The sequence below is a fragment of the Berghia stephanieae genome, chromosome 1 (genome assembly GCF_034508935.2).
Source record: "Berghia stephanieae isolate SIO BIC M18660-M18661 chromosome 1, UCSD_Bste_1.3, whole genome shotgun sequence".
Classification (NCBI taxonomy): Eukaryota; Metazoa; Mollusca; class Gastropoda; order Nudibranchia; family Aeolidiidae; genus Berghia; species Berghia stephanieae.
Genome location: NC_088360.1, coordinates 84,887,334 through 84,907,212, shown reverse-complemented (window position 1 = coordinate 84,907,212; position 19,879 = coordinate 84,887,334). Strand labels below are relative to the sequence as shown.

The 19,879-nt window shown below is 35.3% G+C and overlaps 1 protein-coding gene across 2 annotated transcripts in view; it reads left to right on the top strand.

The window, feature by feature from the left end:
- The window catches only part of LOC144959685 (uncharacterized), a 93,457-nt gene that overhangs the window by 72,362 nt on the left and 1,216 nt on the right, over positions 1 to 19,879 (top strand). Inside the window, exons 11-30 of one of the 2 annotated variants that reach the window (XM_078892367.1) lie at positions 844 to 916; positions 1,242 to 1,496; positions 2,135 to 2,279; positions 2,955 to 3,077; positions 3,897 to 4,123; positions 4,650 to 4,766; positions 6,881 to 7,128; positions 8,142 to 8,269; positions 9,058 to 9,278; positions 9,705 to 10,068; positions 10,602 to 10,896; positions 11,666 to 11,747; positions 12,614 to 12,761; positions 13,210 to 13,298; positions 13,745 to 13,894; positions 14,475 to 14,607; positions 16,026 to 16,307; positions 16,615 to 16,737; positions 18,190 to 18,297; positions 19,367 to 19,610. In XM_078892367.1, the coding sequence (XP_078748493.1) occupies positions 844 to 916; positions 1,242 to 1,496; positions 2,135 to 2,279; positions 2,955 to 3,077; positions 3,897 to 4,123; positions 4,650 to 4,766; positions 6,881 to 7,128; positions 8,142 to 8,269; positions 9,058 to 9,278; positions 9,705 to 10,068; positions 10,602 to 10,896; positions 11,666 to 11,747; positions 12,614 to 12,761; positions 13,210 to 13,298; positions 13,745 to 13,894; positions 14,475 to 14,607; positions 16,026 to 16,307; positions 16,615 to 16,737; positions 18,190 to 18,297; positions 19,367 to 19,610 (3,555 nt within the window). The remainder of the gene's footprint in view (positions 1 to 843; positions 917 to 1,241; positions 1,497 to 2,134; positions 2,280 to 2,954; positions 3,078 to 3,896; positions 4,124 to 4,649; positions 4,767 to 6,880; positions 7,129 to 8,141; positions 8,270 to 9,057; positions 9,279 to 9,704; positions 10,069 to 10,601; positions 10,897 to 11,665; positions 11,748 to 12,613; positions 12,762 to 13,209; positions 13,299 to 13,744; positions 13,895 to 14,474; positions 14,608 to 16,025; positions 16,308 to 16,614; positions 16,738 to 18,189; positions 18,298 to 19,366; positions 19,611 to 19,879) is intronic. The other variant, XM_078892374.1, reaches the window with a different exon arrangement.

The window sequence follows — 19,879 nt, the reverse complement described above, 5'->3', positions numbered from 1 at the left end:
CCTTGTCTGAACACATCCCAGTGTATTTTCACACTGCCTTCGTGAAATTATTTTTTCACTTTCCAAACCTGTCGTGATCCCAACGGTAGCCAATTTTAACTGCGCCGCTGAGCGATAAATTTCACTGTTTCATCTAAGCCAAAATTGACCACATTTACCTGGAGGGAAGTAAAAGTATGAAAAAAGTAAAATGCAAAAGCCAGAAGTGTGTTATGTAGATACCTTCAAATCGAAACTTAGGGATTGCTACAGTACATCTCGATTGCCTCTCATTGTAAAAAAAATGGTTGACCGTTTCTAGTTTCTTCACTGATTGGGTACCTAATTATAAGGAACAGTGGTAAATAGCCTAATTAATTCCCGCGCAAATTAGTTTTCTGCCATTGCTTTGCTCAAGCGAGCTTGCTGTTTGCTATTCATTTCGATTCTTTGGACTTTTCCGCTACGGTGAATTACAAAGAGTTTCAGTCAATTTTTATGGAGCTCATTTACAGGTCTAATATATATATATATATATATATCATAGAATTGTTTTGTGTGTTTATTCGTTTTTCTTTTTGAAAAAAAATATTTAAAAAAAATATTTGATCAGAATATACCCTGATCAGGAAATAAAGTCCATGCAAGACGTACAACGTACCAGTTTAATTCTATATTAATTAACGAAGAAGGTTATATTCCTCTTATTTGATCCTTACTCACTAATTCAAATATTATAAGTTTACTCTTTTTGTCATTATTTCCCCCCCCCCCCCCCCCAAATACTTATTAAGCATGTGTCTTCTTTTTCAAAGTAGAATGTACACTAGTTGTGTTCCATTCATGCATTGTTTTACTTTTCAGAGGTCCAAGTGATCATACAAGAATTGAGAGGATGGTGAGGAAGAAGATCGCTTCTTTGAACGACGATGTACAGGTGAGTGGAATATTTACATCTATTTTTGTTTTGTTTACTTTGTCTTTTCTTTTTTAATTTGTCAAGAATTTGATACCATTGTAATTTATTTTAATTTGTATTTTGAATTTGATGTTCAATCAATAATGTCAAACATTCTTTTTGTTTCTAACCACAACACAGAGAAAAAGGTTATGATTATTTATCAATTAAGGATTTTTTCTTTGCCTCAAAAGAATAAATTACAATTCAAACCGAAGAATGATCTGTATATGGTTTAGAATTTTTTTAGTTAGATAAATAAAATTAATATTAAAAAAATTTTTTTTATATATTTTATTTTCAGAGAGAAGTTTTGAGAGGTTTAGCAGAGGAAGAAGCCAAGAAAGCAGCTGCCGAGGCTGAATTAATTCGTCTGAAAAATGCTATGAAAAAGAACCCTGGAAGGTTTGAGAGTTCAAAGTCACGCCCACCAGCCAAACAATTCTCAGACTTCAGTGCCAAGGTGACAGGCAAAGGCGGGATATGCATTCCACCATCAACAACAACTTCTAGCAAAGTGACCAGACCAGTTACTAGTAAAGTAAAACAACCACCAAAGGTATAATCCATTTTTGACGCTGTGTGTGTGTGTGTGTGTGTATTTATGTGTGTGTGTTTGTGTATGTGTGTGTGTGTATGTGTGTGTTTGGATGTGCTTGTGTATGTGTATGTATGTGTGTGTCCAGTTTCTTTTGAATTCATATTTTTCTATATATTGTCTGTCAAGGAAGTTAAGTGTTTTAAAACTTAAATATTGAAGTCCAGTTTTAAAAAAAATTCTTTTATAGCTTTAAAAAGATAATCAGATGCGTATTTTATTGATTTTCATAAGATTTATGTCCCACTGTGTCAAAATGGTATTATGTTGGGATGAACTAGTCACCGAAAATTGGAATTATAGTCACTAATATGAACACTTGAGTTAATTAATATATACAATTTCTTACATTGCAAGAACTCAAAAGTTCGTATTTCTCATCATTCTATTCTAAATTTACTTTTCGAGGTCGGATTCTTCCTGACATGATAGCGCCTTTAGATGATGGATCATATTTGTGAAGCAACACATTAAGAATTGTGTTTAATACATCTTTCAAGGCTTCGATTATGCTTAATTTGTTTAGCCTGACAGATATAAGCTGATACTAGATGATTGAAAAAACATAATATGTTCTTTGTTTGTTTGTTTTTCTCCAGCCTGCTGCTATCAAAGATGAAAAAACTATGACAAGGACATATGGCAAACCAGAATATCAACGAGGGCGCACTACCATACGTGACCCTTACATGCACTTCCAGAACGCGAAGAAAGGAAGACCAGCTGTAATGAATGAATCTATGGGTAATTGACACTTATAATATACAAATCATATTTGATCCGAATTGCCATATATTACTAAGAGATTTTAATATTTTTAAATATATTTTTCTAAGCTGTCTCTGTTTATTAATAGAGCTATTTGGATTAGTTTTAGCTCTGTAATTAAATCATTGACCTCCTTTTTCATTCAAGTTTAAATTAAAACATCCTTAAAAGCAGGATTTGTGCTTCATTTACCACTGTACAAAGCAGCAGTATTATACGAGATGGGAATATTGTTACATTGTGAAAGAAAATGTTCAACATTAGAAGAATCTCTTCGTTTTTTGATGCTCGTAAATGTTCGGATTTATGTCATATACCCCTATTTAATCTCATTTTAAATGTTCGGAGTTATTGTCATATAACCCCATTTAATCTCTTTTCACAATTTTTTAAAGGCCATCTCTATCCAATTGTGGAATTTTATTCCAGATTCATAGATTGAAAACGTTTGTTGCTTGATACAGTGATTATTTACATACTGAACTTGAGATCTATTCTCAGTGACAAAACAACTTTGACAAAAATTTAAAAATAAAAGGCTTTGATTAAAAAATAAACAAATAACTAAAAGATGAAAATTAAAAGCTGCTTAAAAAACAACAAATAAACATATATTTTAAACTGTATTGCTATACTTCTTTTTAATAATAGTGAGCAGAGATGGACGATCCAAGTCACCAAAAGGAAAAAGGCAACAAAGTCCTATAAGAGACAACCAAGTCCCACGACAGTTCTACTTTAGCCCGACTCGTGGGTACATTCCAGTTGGCACTGGTAATGATTGTCTATTATTTACCTTTGTAGCACCATCGTAGTGCAGATACATCATTTAACTTTCAATTTCAACTGCTTTATGCATTAATCTCGCAGCTCCACATATATCTACTCATACTTGAAATACTTACAGTAAATGAAACTGAATTTCAATTAAGCTTTAATGTTAAATAGAGAAATAACAATAATACTATAACTGACATCAATTCTTATATTGCGTTGCTTCAAGATTGTCTTGATTTATTGACACCAGATGTTTTCAGGATTTGTTTTTCCCACCTTATTATGGAGTTCTTGGCAGTGGGTTAGATTAAACACGTTGTAATCTAGTGAATTTTTAGGTCAAGGGCGGAAGAGGGGGGGGGGGGGGTATCTTATGATAACACTTAGTTTTAATGACTGTGTCCCACACATTCCTAAGATCAAATGAAATTTTATAGTAATCCTTTAAATTGATATGGCCTTGAAACTAGATTATACTCATGGTTCTATAGAGTGAAACAGACAGTACCTATTTTGTGAAACCCTTTAGATAGAATGCTAGATTAAAGAAAATGTTCTTTTCCTGATCTATAAGACATCAAATAATTGCTGGATGGGCATGGGCTTTAAACTAGGGCATGGGCTTTAAACTAGATCATTAGACCATTTGTCCAACTCACTACAAACGGCAATGGATCTCCTGATCATCCCTATCACAGAGACCCCTGCTTTGAAACGATTTACAAATATGTACAAGGAATATTTACATTTTGCTGAACTCTGATACATCTCAAATGACTAAGTATTTTAAATTGAAAACGTCAATATTGTTGTCAGGGCCAATTCCAGGTGAGATGGTGCCTATGGCCATCCCATTAGGCCAGCCTCGGTTGGAGCCTGGAGTGAGAGCATCTGCCAAACCTGTGTCCGCTAAGTCTGGCAACCCCATCACCTCAACCCCAGTGCCTGTCACAGCTGAGACAAAGAATGCTGCAGTTGTGTCATTCTTGATGGAGAGAGAACACCAGCCAGCTGAGAGCAAAGGACCAGAACTAACCAAGCAGGTTTGTTTACTAATTAATTAACCTGTTTTAAAGTACACCATCAAAGCCATTAGCCTTATGGAGCTGGATTTCACCCTGGTATATATCTTAAACGGACAGTAACACAGTTACAGTTGCTTACTACTCTTTGGACAGTCTATTCCAAATCACTTTCTGTCTCACGGAACAAACGACACAGTCTCTAATGGCTGTTCAGGGGAATCAGAAAATTCTTAGGCAGATATGAGTCCCTTTGCATGGGAGGCAAATGCTCTACCAACTGAGCTGTCTATCAGGAACTCAAAACTGACCAGTTATATTTTCAGGTCGTCACATCAAAATACCTCTTTTAGTAACTCTGTGTGTGTGTGTTTTATTGTTTGCCTTGATAGTGATCTCTTTTTCATTAAACACGTGACACTTTAAGATCCCCCCAAAAATTCAAGATTTATAAATCCAAAATCAATTCATAACTCGCCAAAACACAATTTTACTGTTTGATAGATGAGAAAACTGCAATTGTAATACATAGTCCCTAATGTTCCAGGTTTTGCCACCCATTGATATTGACTCTATCTCCCCATCATCTTCACGGATCACAGACATACAAATAAGGAGTCCCCAACAAGGAAATCCAAATGTCACTTTCTTGCACGAAACACACGTGAGTGGAGAATTCAAATGATATAAATCAATATATTATTACCAATAAGTTTCCTTTAAAATAGCATAATTATTTATTTGCATTTTGTGTTGCATTGCGGCATCAGTTGCTGAGTTTTTTGGTGTCTTGTTAAGTAAAAAAGTACCGTCAGAGTAGTTAATGATAAGATGGGTGACAGTGTTTCCAAAAACTCGTCCTTGGGTAAGGTACACAAAATACATTACCTCACTTGATGTATGTGTGAATCTAACTATGGTCAGTGAAAGATATTATAAGATCACTAGTAAAAAACTATCGCCCTGTCTCTAATCTTCCTTTTCTCTCTAAGATCTTAGAAAAGCTTGTTTTGAAACAATTACTGTCTCATCTTAAAAATAATTGTCTTGAAGAAAAATTTCAGTCTGCTTATAGGCAGCATCATTCGACGGAAACCGCACTTGTTAGGGTTGTTAATGATCTCCTCTCTGTTATAGATAATGGTTTATGTTCTTTGCTGAATTTGCTTGACCTATTGTCTGCTTTTGATACTATTGATCACAATCTTCTTCTCAAACGTCTTGAAATTACTTATGGCGTGTCTGATGCAGCGCTTGATTGGTTTAGGTCATATTTGTTTAATCGTAAACAGATTATTACGGTGGATGAATATAGATCTGAGGAAATCTTTCTTGATTGTGGGGTTCCCCAGGGCTCAGTACTTGGACCCGTTCTTTTTTTTGTACGTTGGCCCTCTGTCTAAAATCATCAGAAGTTTCGGTCTGTCTTACCATCAATATGCTGATGATATGCAATTGTACTGCGTTTCCAATACGAGAAATTTACAAGAAGTATCAGCCAATAGTAAAAATTGTATCCAAAGTGTTAAGAAATGGATGAATGAGAACAGACTGAAACTGAATGATGATAAGACGGAGGTGCTGTATGTGGGGAACAGGAAGTGGAAAGGTGAAACAGATTTGAAGTTGGGGGATGCCTCCATTCAAATTGTTGACAAAGTGAAAAACCTTGGCACATTCTTAGACTCTGGACTGTCGATGGAGCATCAGGTTAATAATTTGGTTAGATCTCTCATTTCCAACTAAAAAAAGATTGCTTCCATTAGATGGTTCATATCTGAGGATGTGACCAAGCACCTGGTTGTGTCCCTCGTACTATCGAAATTGGATTATTGTAATGCTCTGTTGTTTGGCGTTTCGCAATACAATCTGAAACGTCTTCAGATTGTCCAAAACAGCGCTGCCAGACTAGTATTCATGAAGCGTAGGTGCGACTCTGCCGGACCTCTAACTCATGACCAGCATTGGCTGCCTGTTGAGAAAAGGATTAAATTCAAAGCTTGTGTTTTAGTGTATCGTTGTCTTGAAGGTACTGCCCCTTCCTACCTTTCAGAACTAATTGAAAGATATTCAAAACCCGCCCCTTACGTTCGGCCAGTGATTCCACAAAACTAGTTGTCCGTCGAATTCGGAAAAATGCTGGGATGAGATCCTTTTCTCATTTCGGACCCTCTTTGTCTATTTTTAAACGTTCGCTTAAAACATATTTGTTTCGATTTTAGTAGATGGTATGAGAAGCAAGATAGGTTTGGTTTGTGTTGTGTTGTGTGTGTGTATGTGTGTGTGTGTGTGCTTGTGTGTGTAAATGAGTATGTTTCAGCCAAAGTAATTTGTAATTTAAGCGCTTAGAGTCTGGCGTCTCGGAGTTATAGCACTATATAAGTTTTATTATTATTATTATTATTATAAAAATGGCGTCTAACGAGCGACTTGCAATGAATAAAATGGTAATTTAGTTCTGTATAGTCTACTTGAGGAAAAGTGAAAGCTTTATGAAGGATCGATCCTGGTGAAATGGTCCCATATAACTGGAGATCTTTTTTTTTTTTTTTTTGTTGGATTGGTTTTTCCAAGGGGGAATCAGAATTGAGAAGATAGCAAACATTCAATTTATGTAAGATTTTTGTCAAAGACCATCAGTTTCAAGGAAACTATTTTTAATTGTTTATGCTTTTAACGTTTGTATAGTTCAGCATTTTGTTATCAATGTTGAATACACATTTAGTTGCTGAATTTTATTATTTAATAGAAATTCTAATCCGTCATTTCATATTACAGGATTCTGATCTCAATAAAACAATAACTGAAGAAGATTATTCAGCGGATGAGCAAGAAGGAGAAGGTATTGAGTTCCCTGGACACGATCCCAAGATTCCAGAATACACAGGGCCAGATTTCCCACTGCTTAAGTCACGCCAGAATCAGATAGTAGGAGACAATCCAGCAGAGCAGCCACCTCTTGTCTCAGATGTGATGGCTGAGGATATGAGACGTAAAGATGTACTAGAGAATAATGCTGTTACCTGGTAAGTAACTTTTTTATTTTCATCATATCTAATTCTAACAATACTAGCACTCCTTATATTTATTTTAAGTACAAGCTATACACGTAGGACATGGACAGTGGTAATTGTCAGTGTCCAGGAAAACAATACATCTATAGTCATTCTTGAAATTGAGATGAAAATAAATCTGGAACCGTAGCTGTATTTATACAGTTAAAGATAGACTCTGATAAAATATTTATTTTCTTCTGTACGTTTATATTTCAACTGAAATTGGCACTTGTCAAGCCAGTTTGTAAGTAAACGTACGTTTCTAGTCATTTATTGATCTACATAGTAAATATTTCTTTGAATTTCAATGTGACTCATTTAGATTACTGTTGTCGTCCAATTCAAACAGTACATAATTAATGATCAAATTCCATATATCATTTTTAGCTCCTGATATGACGCATGTGGTGCTTGCACATTCAGAATTGGGTATAGACAATTCTTAGTGTCTGATCCTAGCAATGGAAATATCACAAATGTAACAGTTCTCAAGGTTGAGTTAAAAATAACAGAGAAAAATTTCGTTTTTACTCGCAAGGTTAGAGGAGGAAGATGATAACCAGTTAATTCTCATTTTGAATGTTTCCTACTCTCTGAATGCATTTATGTTGTTGAAGTTGACAATCTGATAACCGAAGCCAATAAAGAAACATAAAATATATCCATATGGATATAAATACTCAGATGTCTTTCAATTTGTAAGAAGTCAGGAAAAGTAGAGCAAGGGATTGCATAGATTCAGCTTAGAGTCTTGAATATAAACAAGTGTAATACCAAAGCTAGAGGTGCCTAAATGAGCCAATAAAATGGAGATAAAAATGTAGTGTAATGTGTTTATTTACCACAGTTTTATTTATTTGCATCACACGTAATTAATAAAACGTAGTCATCTGACTAACTTTTTATTGACTCAAATTGTTTTTATAGTATTAGACCACAACTCAATGGATTGTCTTGCCTTTATGAATATCTGATCGATATAGGTTGGAACAAGAACTGATGGCGAGAGTTTTGACAGAGGTAATGCCACTACAAGTACCTGCTAATGCAGCTGACATCAGCGAAGCCCAAGGTGACAAATCTGAAAGTGATAGAGAGGAGTCTCTTCTAGGTAAGACAGTTCAAGAAGTATTATGTATATGTCATTTTATGTATTTTATGTGGGCAGGATAGCACAAACAATTGCATGTCGAATATCATAATTACATAAGAATCGTGCCTGTTTTAAAAAAATTCTTTGCTCTCTCTTTCTCTCTCTCTCTCTCTCTCTCTCTCTCTCTCTCTCCCTCTCTCTCTCTCTCTCTCTCTCTCTCTCTCTCTCTCTCTCTCTCTCTCTCTCTCCCTCTCTCTCTCTCTCTCTCTCTGTCCCTGCAACCTCCCCCCCCCCCTCCCTTGATGTGATATTGTAACAGAAAGCTATCTGTCTATCTATCTATCTATCTATATATCTATCTATCTATCTATCTATCTGTCTATCTATCTATCTATCTATATATCTATCTATCTATCTATCTATCTATCTATTGATCTATCTATCTGTCTGCCTTTTTGCCCGTCGGTTTGTCTATCGATCTATCTATCTACTTATCTATCTATAGATCTTCCCTCTCTCTTTCTCTTGACGTAAAGTGTTAGTGTACTTTTTTTTTTTTTATATATATCACGGAAATAAAACCGACAGTAAAGTTCATGCAATTGTTTTATGAGCAGCTTCGCAATGATCTTGCCTTCTTCATTCTGATAATGATGAGAACTTTATATTCAGTGCCTGTAATAGTTGATGTAGAAAACACAAGGCTTTGCTTTTGTATGGTTGATTGATTTCATATAGAACAGACCAGACCAGACTCTCTATTTTTAGAATATTTTGCTAAAGGCTATTGTTTATTACTCTTACAGTGGCAGACATGATAGGACACGGAGGGCTTCAATTGTTTATTGATGCTGGACAACCTGTGAATAATGGACTGGTGAATGCTCTCGTGGCAGAAGTGATCCGGGAGAAGATCAATGTCATGTTAGCCCAGAAGGACTTTGATCCCGCCCAGTCAAGGAGAATTGTTGCTGATGACCAGGGAATGGGTGATGCTGTGGGATTGGATGTTGATGATAGGAAAGTGGTAAGGAAATGGAGAATTAGATCGGGAAAGTTGGTTGTAATATATGGTAAAAACTGATTATATATATACAATTATACAGCGTATTTTTAAGGTTTCCACAATTTCTATTGTCTATTGCTTTACACGATGCTACCTTCAGAAAGATATAGGGAATGACAGTTTGATTTCAGATTTTTCATGATGCTTCTAAATTATACCTTTTTTTTTTTGTTTTATGATGATGAGGCATCTCTTATGGATAAGAAATCTTAAGGTGTTAAGGTTGCAGATCAAATAAAAAAAAGAAGATATTTACGATGATAATATGTTTTTCAAATTCTGCTTCTGCTTCTAACCACATACACACTACACTCATTAATGATTGTACCAAGTTAGTTAAATTTGTGTGCTATCAAATAACTTTCTACTTATCACTGATTTCTCCAGCCGTCTAGCCATCCAAGAGTGCCCACTCCTGATCCTACACCAAAGACAAGCCCAATTGCCTCCCCTCGCCAAGGACATGTCACTAAGCCTATCCACATACAGGCTCCTGCCACTCCACCACAATCTCCACCAGCTGATGGATTCACTTTCAAAAAGAGGCCATTGGCTGAACCGGAAGGAAAATTGTATGGAAGGGAAATTGAAGAACTGGAACCAGTTAAAGTCACAGCCACCCCAGCAGCAGCTGCAGCTCCAGCTGTGGCTATTGAGGCTCCGATTGCGACTAATATCCCAGTAGAACCGGAATCTGACTCTGATATTACTGTTTCTGTGGATATTTCAGAAGAACTTCGCCGGGTCGCTGGTATGCATATGATTTTCAGTCGGATTTCATATATGCTCATGTTTTTCAATCCCATGATTTTAGACCCATGCTATGTAACTACTCAATTCATATCACACAAAGTGAAGAGATACCTACTTCGTTATTTTATTTGCATTTTACAGTAGTATTTCTATATTTCCAGAAAGAAAAAACAATATTAACATAATCTGGATTAGTTTCACTAAAATAATAAATATATTAATTATATAATTCATTCATTTATTTATTTATTGATTTATTTGTTTTATTCATTGAGTGCTTTTATTATTTTAAAATCAATCCCAATAAGGAATATTAGTTGGGTTTTTTTGTTTTTTTTTTGTTTTAAAAAAAAAAGAAATTGAACTGATTACTCTAAGGATCGAAATGTTGCTATATCGAGTCATTAGCTGTGAGGTGATTATTTACATGAGTGGCACAGAATAAATTAAGATAAATTAAATGTTATTTAAAAATGAAACACAGAGTAAGTGAATGAAAGTCATAATGGGATTAATTTCCTCTTATTTCAGCCCAGGGCAAAAAACCAGAGGAGCCATCCATGCCTGTCCAAATATGTCATGACATTTCCACACCACCGATCTCACCTCTACCTGAGGAGGAAGAGCAAGAAAAACAATTCTTCCCGTACAAGCAGACGACGCCTCCTGCTTCACCACCTCCAGCTCAGCCACAACCACTAATCATTGCACCCCCCTCGCCTCAGAAACACAAGAGAGAAGAACCACCAGTTCAGGAAGAAGAGTCATTTGATGAGGAGGAGGAGGAACCTGAAGAAGAAGATCAAAATGTGGAACCTGAAAAGATGTATGAATATTTTATTCTATTGTGATTTTTTGTGTGTGTGTGTAGTTGTGGAAAGGGGCTTGGGAAGGAAGAGGGACATTTTGTTTTTTTAAGAGTAATATTGGTAAAGGACTCTGTCTCTGGTTTATTTATTGTTTTATTGCATTGTCCGCGTAATATTTATGGGTTGAAAGAGACATAGATAAAAAACACCACCATTTAACAATGAAAATAGAAAGAAAGAAAGAAAAAAAAAAGAATGAGAGATACTGGATAAAAATTGGAAGAACTTGACAGATATCAGCGTGTAGACTATTTAACACATAAGGCATATATAGCTCCATAAATAGGAAGGATTTGAAGTTTATAGGTTCTCACTATTTCTGTCACAACACTGGTTCCATTCATTAGCCTTTAATCAGTTTTTGATCAATTTCTTTGTTTTATTTGGCTTTTTTTGTATGAATGCACATGTATGCCACTCGCCTTTGGATTAGAGGATTTAGGGTTCGAGTCCCACTCTGACCGGTGCATAATTGAGTCCATGGAAAGGCTCTTTACTCACATTCTCTCACTGTACTTGCCATTAACAATGCTGTCTCTGTCTGAAAAAAATGTAATATCTCCTAACAGGCCTCGACCTTCATTTTAAGTATTGCTGTTGGCTTGGGACTCTTTGTAAAGTGTTTTGAGTATGTTACATGGATATTACGCTATATAATGCTGAAATTTAATTTTCAACGCAAAATATGTATTCTACTTATGTAATGCTCATCATTTATCTGTGCAGAATGACGTCAGTGGCAGTTGGTGATGATTTCCCCATGATGACCCAGAGTTTGCAAGAAAAGCCGAGATCACCTTCTCCCAAGGTTGGAGAATATGTTTTAGTTGTTTCTTTGTTTTTTTTTTCAAAACATTATTCTCGTAAGTTTGAAATGTTAACTTTCCTAGTCTTGATATGGCGAAGTTAATTTTTTAAAAACATTAATAATTCTCAAGTTGTCTCTCAAGATAATCTAGTTATCAGCTCAATGTGGTAAACAATAAGTTCTAAGTTTCTTGCTCATAGTACAAGACACTGAAATCAGTTCTTGAACCTAGGTGCCCTGCGTGTTAGTGCAATGCCTTAGTCACTCAGCAATCTCACCTATAAATTTTCTTGCTTTTTTACCTTAGGTTTTGAGTTTGAGTCTCAACTGTATTCTTTTAGACATTATAAACTTAAGCTTCTTTAAACGAAATAGAAATGGCATTTATTAAATAATGTAAATGTTACCTGCCAACTCATGTTCTTTCTCCACTTATGTCTCATTATTTTCTTTGCCCTCATGTATTTCCCTATCCTCTTTTGCTTATTGGTATTCTTTTCTCTTCATCTAATCTTCTCTCTTCTTCCACCGCTTGCTACATCATATTTCTTGGTCATCATCATCATTGTCGCCACCACCCCACACCACCAAAACCACCACCAAAACAACTGCCACCACCAAGAGTCATTATTATTATTATTATTATAATTTTATTATTATTATTATTATATTATTATTATTATTATTATTATTATTATTATTATTATTATATTATTATTATTATTATTATTATTATTATTATTATTATTATATTATTATTATTATTATTATTATTATTATTATTATTATTATTATTGTTGTTGTTGTTGTTGTTGCTGGTTATGTATTTTAAAAAAATCTTATCATATCTTTCATCGCGACATCAGCGTGAAGCTAGATCTACCCAATCACTTACCTCAGACACCATGCTATCAGAGGAGTCTAGCGTGTCAGAGAGTGTCAATGAAAATATATCAGAAGGTCAATGGCTGCTTAGCAGAAGTGAAGGACAGATAGTGGGAATTCCTGGCAAAGGTAAGACGTGAATGACCAACAGTATTGGATGTTATGAAATTAAATCCAAAAAGCTCTTAAAAGAAACAAGCAATTTTGATTAAAAAATAAAATAAAACGGATAATGAAAAGAGTAAAGATGGTTTAGAATAGAGAGAAACAATAAAAAACAATTGATGCTTCTTTAAAGTGCATCATTCAAGTTTAAGAGAATTCCACGAAGAAATCTTGAAAAATGTGAGTGGTTGCTCAGTTGTACCAAATCAGTTGTTGACTTCACTCGCATTTGTTTTATTTTCACTAAAAATGAAGACAAAGTGTTGACTTAATCTTCAGTCCTGTAACTGCCGACTACCATCATGAAATATTTCAATTAAAATACGCATTTGATTCACAATTTACTTATTTGATTCATTTGTTGTATCAACCTTATGTACTCATTTTGTGTCATATGTGTCTCTTCCTCCAGGCGGCCTTCATGATCTAAAGAGAGGATACCAGCAAATGGTGGATCTAAGCACAGCCAGCACTCTCCATGACACAGAAGATTTGGATTTGGTAAGTACACACTAGTTTTCAATAGCAGAAGTAGCCCCTATTTTCAGTTTGAGTTCTGTAAGGATGCAAATCTCTCTCCTGTTGGAACTGTGGTTAAAATTCATTTCATTTCTTCGTGTTACTAGGCTTTTATTTTTGGATTTAAAAAAAATTTAATTTAATACACTCGGCGTAAAATTAGTTGGATTAAATATAAATATCCACTGATTCAAATAAATGAATTATAAATGTATTCTTTTTATATTTATTTTAATTTGTTTGATTACTTAATTAACTGATTAATCTATTTCAGTTTGGTTCATATGTTATTTTGGGTAAATTTTTGTTAATGCAATGTCAATCTCCAGGCACGTCATGCTTCTTATACTCAGCTCTTAGTTTCCTTTTATCACCAAACGTAATTTATAGTCCGGTTTTCTTATCTTTTTCATTGTTCCATATTTCAGGATACTGTTGGCACCAAAAGTGAAGGTGAAGTACTACTTACAGGGTTGCCCGCCCCTGATGAGAATCCCATGCTGGAGCTTCTGGTTCAGATGCAAAAGAATCCGGGGCTGGCTGGTCTTAGGAATATTCCAGACTCACACATAGAACAGGTACGCCTCACCCACCTCTCACACAAGTCTTCAATTTACCTACCCCTCCCTCCCGCCTTTCCCCCCCCCCCCTCTCTCTCAAGTCTTCAATTTACCTACCCCTCCCTCCCGCCTCCCCCCCCCCCCTCTCTCTCTCTCTCTCTCTCTCTCTCTCCTCTCTCTCTCTCTCTCCTCTCTCTCTCTCTCTCTCTCTCTCTCTCTCTCTTTTTTTTTTTTTTTTTTCATCCTTCCATCCCATGTTTTCTTATACAGAGTGAATAAAATGATAATACAGGTATCTGAATATCGAAATATGTGAAGCAAACAGAAGTTTTCTATATCTAAGCTGCCTTTACTTTTTAATATTTTCTCTTTTAAAAAAAATATAAATCATAATTAGTTCTTTTAGCAACTTATGTTTTAGATACTATAAATTTACAAAAATGGCTGCCTCTGTCAGTGGTAAGAGTTTACTTCAAGATAATATCAATATCAATTCATTTTTTTCATTTAAAAAATTCTAATTATATGTATAAATTTTAAAAATATTTCTGTAATGACTTTCAACTTTCAACATTTGTTATGATTTTGAACCCCTTAGATGGTGGGTGAATCAGCAGCGAGAAATAATATGGGACGTAGTATGGGAGAAATGAGTGTGGGACAAGTTGCACCATCTCAGATAATTAAAGTACAATCCAGGAAAAATGGGGACAGGCAGAAACGAGGCAGAGGTAAGACTTTTTAAAAATTGATGATATTATAAGGTAGGTGCACCAGGGCTTTTTTGTTTTTCCTGTTTACTTTTACTGTTTAGCGAGCATATGATTGGTTTGATTAATTAATTAACTGATTAATCTATTTCAGTTTGGTTCATATGTTATTTTGGGTATATGTACATATATGTATTGTTTTTTTTTTAAATATATTTTTTTTAATTATTTTTTTTTCTTAACTGTCCAAACAAGTGGTATACCTCGATCAGCTTTTTTAAAAAAGCAAATGCTCTACTACTGTGCCACTTAGCTGATATTTTATCTTCATTTGACTCTTGATAAAAATTTTATACATTTTTTACTCCATGTGTTACTGCATTATTTACATGTAACTTCTTTCTTCTTCATGACAATATTTCATTCTCATTTTCTAGTTGTTGTCCTGTCTGTTTACAATGCTTACATTTTACATTTACGTCACTGTTATGACTTAGATCATAGAGGGTTCATGGATAATCACATTGACAGAACACAAAAGGACAATGCATGTGTTGTAACATAAAGGATCTGATAGTAGGGAGGTCGGGGGGGGGGGGGGGTGTCAGTGTTCAATACATCACAATGTAGTGAGCCAAGACAGAGAGAAAGAGGGGTAAAGCTAGGGAGAATAATAAATGGTTCAACTGTTGGTGAGCTGGCATGAAAACATAGGGGTAGACACAAAGGACGAATTTGATGGTTTCTAAGAAAACTAACTTATGCAAAACGATGTTAAATCAATTCGGCATTAAATGAAAATGATACTTACAATACCTTGATGAAATACATATAATAACAACACATAGTAAGGAGACATTTCATTATAAAAGACTGGTCACAATCTACCAAGACTAGACACGAACGAATAGCACTCCAAATCAATTCATTGGTTTGAGATCCCTGTGATCTATGACAGGGAGGAGAGAATATATTAGTAATCTCTCTAAGACCATAACAGACACACTTTAGCTTTTTTTTTTGGAGCTTTTATATAGCGCAATATCCACTAAATGTGCTCAAAGCGCTTTACAAGGGGTCCCTGGCCAACATCAACATTTAACATTTAGGACGGGACATGACGCCTGTTAGGCGATGTTATAATTTTTTTGGACAGAGACAATGCTGTTAACAACCAGGTACTCATTTTACACCTGAATACGGTGAGAGTGTGAGTAAAGAGCCTTCTCCAAGGACTCAACTATGCGCCGAGTGAGGCTCGAACCCAGGACCTTCCGGTCTGAAAGCGAGTGTCAACCACAAGACCACATAGCTGCATTATATACATATATATAAATAAGAATTAAAATTGTAATGAGTTTGTCGTCTTATTAGTGTGAATTAACACGACCATGGATTTTGCTCAATTATTTATTTCAATTTCAATTCATTTTTTTCAGGTAGCCCAGTTTACAGTCCATCTGGAAGCTTGGACAGGAGTGCAGCAGATGATTACAGTTTTGAAGAGAGAAAGGGGAGGAGGGAAAGAGAAAGCCATCATCGTCATTATCGAAACCAGCATCAGAGAAGTCCCACACCTCCACGCCACAGACAACAACATCAAGAGGTGCCAAGGAGCCAGGGAAGAAGTCGCACTCCAGATTACGGTCAAAGAGCCAGAAGCCCTGCAGAACAAAGAAGACAGCAAAGCCCTGTCCACAGATCAGATCCTAGAAACAGAAGTAAATGCTATTTAAGAGTAAAGGAACAGAAATAAGAAAATAGACCAATATTCTTCCTATTTTTACAGCATAAAATAATGCTTTTGTGTGTTAAAAGAATGAGAAAGCGGTTTTAAAAAAAGTATTTACACCAAAAAGTCTCATCTGATGTGTTGAATTATATCAGTTTTATTACATTTGGAATTTTCAGATTTATATTTACATATTCAATGATGTCCATGAAATTTCTAATTCGTTAGTCTTATTGAGATTTGCAAAGATTCAAGTCAAGTGTTTACATGAATCATTTTGTGTGTTTCCCTTTCAGAACAAATGCAGTATCAGCCTGTGTTGTCAGAAGGAGCTCCAATGTCAACGAGAAGACAACAACCAAGCTCCAGTTACAGGAGAAGCAATGATAGTCATCAAAGGTCTCTCAGTGCTGATAGGGGTAAGGCTCTGCTCAGTAATTAGAAGCCAAGTTTTAATGCAATGAACTTGTGTAAACTCAATTAACACATCTGCTTCTTGCTCATGAGGTGGTGCTAAAGGGGAAAAACAAGTGAAAAATGCAGACTGATATGCAGAGTGATGCGGGTAACTGTATTGGGGCAACTTGGTTTCCTCATTTTATTAAATGATGGCAACAATCTATACCATGAAACAAGTCTTAAATTATTTGCAAATGATAGTCTCTATTCGGAACTATAGGAGATCACAAAGAACAAATGTTCTTAGTCAGATTTAAATTCACCCATACAGTGGTGAAACATGTGCCAAATGAATTTCCATCCTGGAAAAGACTCTGTGATGTCAAATTTTCCCAAGAAAACCAAGTGAGCGTTGATTACAAAGTGCTGGGCCAAACACCGAAGAATGGAGCATACCTTGGAGTCCACTAAAATAACACCTTGTAGCGGGACCATCATTTTTGCCATATTGTGACAAAGGCCTCTCAAACACTAAACAGAAATATCTTCACCAATGCCCCTAAAGACGAAGGCATAGGTATTTACTAAACTTGTCAGACCAATATTGGAGTATGCTTGTGCTGCATGGGATGTCTACAAGATGGACATAAAAGCCATTGACAATATTCCGAGAACAGCAACAAGATTCGCACAAATTGATGTAAGACAGAACTGGGTTGTGTGACAGCTCTTGACACACTAAGATGGCCTATGCTCCAGTCACATAGAGAGAATGTGCGCATACATCTATTTTACAAAACAGCCAAAAGCAAAAACTTGCCCACAATCATTTCAGACTACATTAGCAATTCAAAAAACAGATATCCCATCAGGCGTCATCACATCGGCAAATTCCATGGGCCATTTGCAAGAGCAAACACATACAAATACTAGAATGGAACAACTACCAGATGATGTAATAGATATCAAAGAACGAACATTATTTCAATGCGTTTTCCACATACAGAAAAGCACAGAGAGGATTGAATTGCAGGAGTAGTAGGGATTAGTGTAGTGTGATAGATTCAAGTGATTTGTATAAGATTTGTGGTCATGGGCACAGTGTGCCTTTTGTATCCTCTGGACTTGAACGTGCTCATTGTAAGTTGGGTTGGTGCAAGTTGGAAAAAGAGAAAGAATTAGAAGAAACAAGTGGTTGAAGAAGAATATCACACAATGTAATGATTTGACGACGATGATAATGATAATGATGATGATGATGTAGTTATAGTATCGATGTACTGTTGTTATGATACACTAATCGTCTGTATGGACAGTGTTATTAATATTGTTTTTACTGTTATTCATCATCATCATCATAATCGTCATCATTATCATCATCACCATCATCAGAAGCAGCAGCATCATCATCAACATCATCACCTACATCATCATCATCACCATCATTAATTAAATGATGTTTTGATTTGAAGGCATGGGATACTCCAGAGAATCAGCAGCCTCTGATCCATACACATCAAATGCCTACAGTATGGACCAAACATCCAGGTCTTTGGAGAGTCCATCATTAAGGAGATCTGGTCAGTTGTAATACTATTGTTGAGTTATAAAGAAATTGTTACATGCCCTTGAGCCTTATACCGTTGAGAAAGGGGCGAGCTATGCTTATACCAAAATTTACATCTATGTGTTATGCTCTTATATCAGAGGTAGAATTGAATAGTTACCCGTGAAAATAATTTTTACATTTTAAGTACTAAAAGTGTAATAAAGATATTACGCCTTCTGCCACGGCACCATTAGATACTGTTGCCTAGGCATTCCATGAAGGAATATAGATTATTCCACCCCTCTCATTGGAAAACCTTACCATTTCTTAGTAATAGTTGAATAATGCTTTGAATTATTGAATAAAAATTGTATTCAATGATTGCAGAATAGTTTTGCACATTTTATTGGTATGAAATTAGATGTAAAAGACAGCTGAGTGGCAATTAAAAATAATATTTTGGTGTGCATGAATACAAATCCAATGTTTTTAGTTTTGGGTCAAATTGTCATTCAAGCAGAAAGAGAAAGATACAAATTGTGGTGAATAGAATACCATACCATACCATTTGGTTACAAAATATCTAATAATCTTACTTAGAGGGATAAATGTATTTTTTCATTTTTTTTGTATTTATTAAACTCGTTATATTTTTATCAAGCAATAACACATACTTGCAAGCTCGTTGTGTTATTGGGTATGATAAAAATAACTTGTTTAATAAATACAAAGAGATGAAAGAATCATATATAATCCATCTAACAAGATGTCTGATGTCAACAGGATCACACATGTTGCCTAAAATGAGCAAATTGGGGGTTAATAATCTTGCCCATGGAAAAAAAACGAAAGTGCCTGAAGTGGGGCTCTAGCCCGGGACCTTCTGTGTTACAGTGCAATGCCTTAACCATATGTTGTGATCTGATCTATTTGACTGTCTTACTGTTTTTTTGGGGTTTTTTTTTTTAAAGATGTAACTAACAAGTGAATGACTACTTTTTCAATGTGCTATAATCTCATTCAGATATCTAAAATTATATTTCATGTGGAAGTCAAGGGATAAATTGTATTTTTTAAATGTATCATTCTTATTTATAAAGGTGATGGAGCTTTGACCTCCAGCCTCAAGTCCCGTCAATCTGGGCAAGTTAAGAAGTCAGTGGAATTTGACCTCACTGGTACATATGAACAGCAACGAAAGGAGACGATCAGGAGCTCTTACTCTGCATCCAGGGAATCAAATCAATCAGCAGACAGCAGTCGATTATCGAACCAGAGTCGGTCCCTTGGAATCGATTACTCCTATACTATTGATGACTCGATTGATGACTCAGAGCTGAAAAGGTATAATTTTAATTAATCTTACTTTTCTTTGGTATTTGCTTGGAAGTGAATTGTAAAGGATAAAAATATTTTTGAACTGTGTATTTTAGGAGTAAACTATTTAACATTATTACATTTTCATGTAAAGGGGTTCTCCACCCTTTACCCTCACTCCCAAAACACAAATGGTGACATTTTCATTTATGTTTTGTTTTTTGTTGTTGTTTTTTTTTTTTTTGGGGGGGGGGGGGGGGTTAGTGTTTATGTGTGTGTGTGTGTGTGTGTGTACT